At 43.1% G+C, this 8,094-nt stretch overlaps 1 protein-coding gene across 1 annotated transcript in view; it reads left to right on the top strand.

Annotated features, from left to right (window-relative positions):
• Positions 1-7,212: 7,212 nt before the first annotated feature.
• Positions 7,213-8,094, top strand: part of PRMT8 (protein arginine methyltransferase 8) — a 65,251-nt gene continuing 64,369 nt past the window's right edge. The window contains exon 1 of the mRNA XM_010575409.1: positions 7,213-7,834. Within this exon, the coding sequence (XP_010573711.1) occupies positions 7,760-7,834 (75 nt within the window). The 5' untranslated portion in view covers positions 7,213-7,759. The remainder of the gene's footprint in view (positions 7,835-8,094) is intronic.

Raw genomic sequence — 8,094 nt, 5'->3', positions numbered from 1 at the left:
TAAATATAGAAATTCCATCTCAAATTCCAGCAAACAATATAAGGCAGAAGGTAGCATCTTCTCAGAAAGGAAAGTTTCTTAAAAGCTATCACACAAGAGCAGAAAGTGCCAAGATAGGATGGAAGCTGGTGATTTGCATTTCATTTCAGTAAAGATGGGTTCATGATTCTGAGAGTATTACTTCACTTTCTTTCTGATAAGCTGTGTGCCCAGATGCAATATTCTCTACCCATTGATAGCTTAAGGGGGATGGCGTTATAATGAGGTTTAGCTCTTCAAACAAAATTACAAGCCTTCTCTCCCCTGAGCACTCAAGAATAGAATGCAAGCAACAGTCTTTCACTTCTGTCAGCATATTTTCCCTGTGAAAGCACTGGCTGCACTTATCAAATCATCTTAGTATGAGAGTATACATATATAATCTTCTCTTTTCAAGACTACAGGAGTAACATGAAAGAGAAAGCAAGAAGACAGCTATTTGCCAGACCTGACAGAGCCATCTAAGCGATTTTCATAGATCTTCCAGAATCACAGAGAAACACATAATCATTGAGGTTGGAAAAGACCTATGGAAATCATATAGTCCAACAGCTATTCAAAGGATTGTCAACTAGAGCAAGTTGCTTGGGGCCATTTGTAGTCAGGTTTTAAATATGTTTAAGGAAGACTCCAAAATGTCCTTGGGCACCCTCACAGTAAAAAAGGATCTTTTCCTTCTGTTTTTATGTCCTGTTTCAATTTGCGCCCATTTCCTCTTGTCCTTTTGCTGGGTACCACTGAGAAGAGTCTGGCTCCATCTTCTTTACCACCTCCCGCATCAAGCACTCTCAGCCTATCTTTGTATGAGAGAGCTCTCCAGTTACTTAATAATTTTTGTGGCCCTTCAGTGGACTCCCTCCAGTATATCCATGTATGCAAAAATATTTTGCATAATATTTCTTAGGCTTCTCATAACTTGAAGATTACTTTGCTATCAAACTTCAGAGGTATTTTGTTGTCTGTTCTGAGTGCATGTGATTTGTAATGGTTCAAAAAGTTAGGTGGGAATTAACAAGGTTCTATTACCACTTACGCAGGTCAGCATCTAACATACCATAACATTATGCCCATTTATCTCTGCCATTGGAGTAATCTCAATTCTCAATAGCCTGCTCAGCTCCTCTAATCCACAGAGGATTGCAGACCCACTTTGGTGGCCTTTATAGAAGTTGTCAGAATAGGAATTTCTTCCAGCTGACCCAGTTACAACTTTTTAAGAGTTCAGCACTCACAATGAAAAAAAAAATGGAAGGAACGTTTTGGTTAAATTTAGATTACGTTTTCAGGTTTTGACTGCAAAATAGAGTTTCTGTTGTTAAATAAAATGAAGCCTACAATCTTAGAAAAATACAAAAATTCTGGTGATGAATCTGCGAGGGACAAGATAGTTTGCTGGTGTTTCATTATCTGTAAGCATAGCTAAGGGTTCAGCTCATGACAAGGTTTCTATAATTTAACACTGAATTATCTGAGCCCTGGACACACATTCTTGGCTTGTGGTAGTGGGTATCTCAGATCACTTTAGCTTCTGATAAACCCTTCCTCACTCAAACCTAGCATCAATGGTTAAAAAGTGCAGTGATTCCTAGGAGAAGGCTGGAATGCATTAGTGTTCATGAAGAAGGATAAGATGATGATACATGGGGAAAAAAAAGTTAATGAGGAAAGCTAAAGGACCAGGAAGGAACAGCATAAATAAAATAAGACATTTAAATCCACAGTGTCAGTTAGAATTCACTTCAGCATCTTCAGAATGAACATGAGCGAATTGCAGGAAATAAGAGAAATAGTTGAACTACTGGCATTTTTGAGAGATATAGTGCAGATAGAAGACGCATGAAGAGGCTGGAGAGATTGCCAAACATAATGTATGTTTTGAGGCAAAGGAAATCACTGTGACTTTCTGACCAATAATATTACCTTCAATAACAGGTAAAGAACTAACATCACTCAAAACCAGTAAATTTCTCAAGATTGCAGAAGAAAAGAAAAAAAAAAAGAAAAAATTATGAGAACTAGTTAGCCTTGGCTCATCAGTTATGGCAGTTTTTCACTTAAAGGGCAAAAATCACAGCTGTTATCAATTCGTATAGTGCTATTAACTTGAAAGAACAATGCAAAGTGATACTACAGAAGGATCCTGCCCCATGTCTTCTTTTCATCATATAACAAAATTTGGTGGGGATTTTGGAGCAGGAATAGATTTTTGCTACAGTATTTTCTCATCTAACTAGGAAGTGCCCAATGGTTGCCCCCAGTCTCTGTGTAAAGCCCTTGTCTACTTTTCTAAACAAACAAGAAAGAAAGGCACGCAAAGCCCAGTGTTTCTGCTGAAGTCTGAGGTCAAATAGGAGGGAAGAAGTCTTTTCCAGACTGCTTATGCCCCGTCTTCTTCCTTTCATCAAGATGCAAGGTATTAAGACAGGTGAAATTTCTTGGTTTAATCTTCCTTATGACCTGTGAATAAGTGATTGGGGAAGAGGTGGACAAAGCTGCAGAAATGCGGATGGCAGGAGGGCTTGGAAGACCCAATGGAAGGACTCTGTTTTATATGACAGAACATTCCAGTGTGATAAATGTAACAGTTTAACATTGATCCAGACCATATGAATATTACCTGTGACACAAAGTGCTATTCTATTCTACCTTCTCCTGTCTTCAGCTTTTTCATTGCTGCTTTTCTTTGCCTACCATGGCTACCCTGTGCTTCCCTATGTAGAACTTCACTACACATTTTTTCACCTTCTCTGCCAGTCCTCTTCTGCCAGTCCTCCACCTCACCTCCTTCCTTATTCATATTTTCTCTTACTCTCCTTATTCATCCTTATATTTCCTGTCCATTGTTTGACAGGAGCACTGGTATTGCCTCCTACTTGAAATGATGCCAAATTGTCACTGTTTGAAGCAATTCTTACCCATTTCAATTGGAATCATCACACCAGCAACTTCATTCCATCTTCTTCCCCAAATAATTACTTTTGGGAGAGAAAGTTTTTATCAGAGGGAAAAAGATGTTCTCCTGTTCATGTATGTCTTTAGCTTTATCTTTAGCAGATCCCATATTTCACTGATGTTATCCTCATGCACAGATATGCAACTGAAAAAAAAGGGGGGGGGGGGGTCCTTGATATATAAAGCACAAAGAAATGTTAGGCTTTTTTATGTGGAGGGACACTTCTTTTGCTAATATTGAATCTGAACTTCCCAAGTCACAACTTGAAGCTATTGTCCTTTTTCATAGCATCTGACTGTACCAAGAGGAGTTTGGCTCATCTAAGTTACAATCCTTAAAGCTAGTCATAAGCCACTACTGGGTGCCCCTTGACCTCTTCACCAAAGCCCACAAGCCCAACTCTCCTCAGAGGTTAGTGCCCTAAGAGACCATAGTAGTAGTCTTTTACTAAACTATCTCCAGTGTATCCACCTCCCTCTTGAACCAGGGGACCCAGCACTGCACACAGAATCAAAGATGCAGTCTCACCAGTGCCACTTAGAGAGAGAATCATACTTCCCTTGCTCTACTGGACACTTTCCATTTAAGGTAGATAATTATACAGTTTGCCTTTTATGCAGTGACAAAGCATGATGAGTCATATTCAGCCTAGCTCCACCCCTACCCCGTAACCTCCAGATGCTTTCCATCAGAACTGCCACACAATTTCTCAGTCTGTACCGATGCACAGGATTATCCCACCTCAGAAGCAGACATTTGGATTTCATCCAAGCTAATGACAAAGCTGGCAATAAGTCTGAATCTTCTGAGGGCCAGCACAGCATTACTGCCACACTCAGCAAGTAGCAAAGCAGCGTCAACCACAGCTGCTATTATTGGAAATCTGAAGTAATAAACACTTCCCTTTCCATTTTCTTCAGCACCACCCCACTCCATTTGTAATATTTTGTGACCTTCACTTATACATGATATATTTAAATTCAGATGTTTTGACATCTCCTGGCTTTGTTACAAATGCATTTTTACTACCATGACATTTTCTTCATGACAGTACTCTTTTTCTTGAGATCTAACAAAACAAGGGATCAGAAATATGTTCCCAAGCTCAGTTCCAATGGCTAACTATCACCCCTAGGTAACCACAGATGTCAGCAGGATTTTTATTCACATGTCTGAGGGCAGAATTTGTCCCCTAACCAGTATGAAAGCTCATATTCCTCAAGTTCAGTGTTCCTGTGAATTTCAGTATCAAGAGGAAATTGCGCTGAGGCCCGTGTTCAAACTGAAGGACTGGCCAAGTATCTGTGTGTGCACACAGACATCTGTATGTGTAAACACGCTGCTTTCAGCCTCTTAATTGCTAACTGATTCTTGCAAGGAATAACTTCTACCCATGACTGATTAAAAAAAGTCCTGAAGGACAAATAATTCTCCTTTTGGAATAAAACAGATTAGAGCAAATGGTGTGTGTTTTCAAAGCAGTTTCCTCAATCACATATAGAACATAAAAGGAGGAGTGGGGACACCAACCATCTGGTAGATTTCCAAAGGTGTTCAGGACCAAAACATTCATCCTTTTATGCTGGAAACCGTGAGACTGGAAGGTTTTCCTGGTATCTGTAAAGCATCAGCACCACGTTCAAGGATGAGCAGTCAGGTATCTGTGTTGACAAAGAGGTAGAGGAGGACAAGAATAGGTGCCAGGACAAGTCACGCAGTATCTGAAGCCGAAGAAAGAAGGATATATTAAATCTCTGCGTGCCAGTTTTGCCAGTTGCTGAGTGCTTTTGAAAATCTGATGCCTCATTTAGCTGACTAAAGAGTGATTGAGCTGTACCAGAAATACAGACCCAGCTGTCAGAGAAAACTGGAAAATATGTCCTGGAGTAGTTTTGAAAAATCTAAATCTTTTTCTCTATATAGAACACTGATTTATTTTAAAAGATTTAATTAGGCTAAGTTTAGCTGTGTGTATCACCTGAAAATAGAGAAGACACACTAAAACTATGTAGGTTAGCCCAAATACATACTGACTAAAACTTCATGCACTCACTAACCACCAGATATTCATGACGGAGCAGAGAAAAACATTGTGACAAAGATTGCAGAGACACTAAATTTTTATTTGCAGATTATTTTTTTCCCTTATCCCTCCACCTAGAAATCAAAGTACTTAATGAGAAAGAGTTCCATAGCCCAAGACTGTGAGGGTAGCTTTGGAGCACTCTAAAATAGCCTCTATCAGCAATGGCTATAAGGGTTTTCACGTCTGAAGGGTTTTAAGACCTTCAAGAGCTCTATGAATGTCCCAAAGAAAAGGGGAATGTCCTGCTCCCACTTCTGTCATTATTTGAGCCTCGTGCCTAGAAGGTGTGAAATAAAACTCTATAAACAAAGGAGGTGTGGATGATTATTGAAAAAATTAGCAGTGGTGTGGAGCTAATGAAAGAACTCAAGGTGTTAGAATAAATGTGAGCTGAAAGGAGTAGCAGGAAACCAGAGGCTTGTGAAAAACTGAATGATCAAATGGCTCTGCAAAGTATCTCACAGAGGTCCAGTCTCAAGCTGTATGGCATGTGTGTCTGTCTATAACACTCTCACATTCTGAAACCTTTTCATACGGTACCATTGTGCCCTACATGGCATACTCTCATTGTCACTTGACATTTCAGCATACCACGCACCTTCTGCTTCCCTGGATTGCTTACTTCTATGTGTTTTATTACAAATCCTTGAAATCTATTGCATACCTACTGATCTGTGTCTGAACAAGAATTTGTGAGGGTCATCCAAGTAAAAGGGAGAAATTTGCTTATTTAATTTTCTTGGCCCCACCTCCTCATCCCCATGAGGTAGGAGAATAATTTTGCTCTCTGCTCTTTAATTCACATTTTCTACCTCTATTCCCCCACCCCCAGGGATATTTCAGCCTCCTGTGTGCCCAAGGACCTCCTGTTGTTTTGGCAGTACTTCATGGTATGTCAGTATTCCAGAGGTCAGCTGAGGATAAACTCTAATTAAAAGACATTAAAATAGGCTGCAGGGCACAAAAATTCAAACCCCCAGACCTATCATAATCTGTTACTGATGTAGCATCTGAGCTAGCTATGTGCTTAAAATATGCATCAGAAGTAATCTTTCAAACCTCTTCTTCAGGTCTCCATCGGCACCCCCAGAGGAAATTATTTCAAACTGTTCAGAGAGCAGCAATCCTGTTCTGGTCCTTGAAATCCTTCGAGCAACACACACCTACACACTAGCATTATTTTCTCACCTCCTCCGTATAAAAACAAAACAGAAACGTGAGAACAGTGGGCTGGAGATGGAGCTGTGGAAAGTGAAGTTGGAAGGATTAATTATGTAATACGCCCCCTCTCCCGCCCTTACCCACAGCAACACGAGTGAGGTAAACCTCATCCTCCCAGCTGACAACTCAGAACTAGAAAGTGCCCGGAGGAGTGATAGCAAGATAAATGTGTGGGGAAGGTGGCAATGCACTCCCACGGAGGAAGATGTCATTAGGAAAAGGCTAAAAAGAAGTTCAAACCACCTTTGGCTCTTTCCTTCCCCAGCAAGACCTCTCCCTCCGCGCCTTCCCTCCCCACTTTCCAGCAGGAGCTGCATCCGGATCAGGACTGTATTTCTATTAGTTCCTGGCTATCTGACAGAGTGTGGATGCTGCTGAAACTTCAAGTAAAACAGAAGCTGGGAGCACACAAATGAGAAGATATATTAAGAAAGCAGGTTTGCTATTTAACTTGGAGGAAAGAAGCTGGAGCAGACTTCTTCGGTTGCTCTCTAAGAGCCTTGCCGAGAGTCCTTGCAAAGAAAAGTGTTGCTGATTCAAAAGAAGAGGAGGGATGGGGGAGAAAAAAAAAAATCGTGCATGCCTGTGTGAGCGGGAGACAACGTGTGTGCGCGTACGTGTGAATGCGTGCTTGTGTGTGAGAGGGTGTAGGCGACGGGGGGGGGCTTGATATGATGTTTTTTTCTACGAAAAGACACGTGGATGCAATTCCGAGAGAAGGGCACCAAGCTCTGCCCAAGAGCAGAAGGGGTAGGGAGAGAAGAGGAGAGGAGAGGGAAGGGGAGGGGAAGGGGAGAGGGAAGGGGAAGGGGAGAGGGAAGGGGAAAGGGAAAGGAAGGGGGAGGGAAGGGGGAGGAGGAGGAGGAGGAGGGATTGCTATTTCAGGCGACATTCATAGAAAGAGGGTGGCAAATTCTGTGACCATCTTTAAAGGAAGTTTCCTGGGACCTAGAGAGAAAGAAAGAAGCCCAAAGAAGGAAAATAAAGGGCTATGATTTCCTTGTCCTGTTGCTTTGTCTCTGGCTCCCTCTGCCTCTGGAAGAATAGCCACAGGACACAAAGATGCCCAGCTGGTCACTGCACGCCCAAGTTCAGTTTAGCTGGTGCTTCTCTCCTGTTTAGCCCGACTGCTTTCTCTGAAGGGGAGGACTCACAGCCCGACAGCCTTTTAGTTTAACCTGAAGCGTGTGTGCCGCCTCTCTCTGCCCATCCCAAGAGCTCGCTGGAGGTGGAGGAGAGGGGAGAAAGAAGAGGACTCGAAAGTGCCCGAGGAGCTCCCAATGCTAAGCGGAGACAAACATTCCCGTGGACTACGCAGAAAGGACAAAGCTGACTGATTTATTGCTGTTTTCCGTAATTTTTTGTTCTCCCTGTCCTTTGGCGCACACCCGCGTTTGGCGATCTTTCAAAGCACAAAACGAGACACCAACCCCGAAGCCCCAACCCCTTGGCTAGCTCTTATGGGAATGAAACACTCCTCCCGCTGCCTGCTCCTGAGGAGGAAAATGGCGGAGAACGCTGCCGACAGCACCGAGGTAAGGATGCGAGGCAGAGCCCGGCGCCCGAGCTCCCCCGGCCCCCAGCAGACATCCCTCAGCAGAACCACCACGAAGCGCAGATAAAACTTTCCCGGCTCCTTCGGCTAGCCCCGGCCTCCGGCGCCGCTATGCTTTCCTGCCTGCGCCTGGCCCCCCCCTCCCCGTTCCCCCCGTTCCCCCTAGCCAGAGAGAGAACGTCGCAGCCCGCCCGGCAGCCGCCGCTTTACGGCTGGGTCCCCCCACCGGCCGGCGGCGGG

This window comes from Haliaeetus leucocephalus, unplaced genomic scaffold (genome assembly GCF_000737465.1).
Source record: "Haliaeetus leucocephalus isolate CR32 unplaced genomic scaffold, Haliaeetus_leucocephalus-4.0 Scaffold473, whole genome shotgun sequence".
Lineage (NCBI taxonomy): Eukaryota > Metazoa > Chordata > Aves > Accipitriformes > Accipitridae > Haliaeetus > Haliaeetus leucocephalus.
The sequence above is the reverse complement of the archived record's forward strand: the minus strand, read 5'-3'. Positions and strand labels throughout refer to the sequence as shown.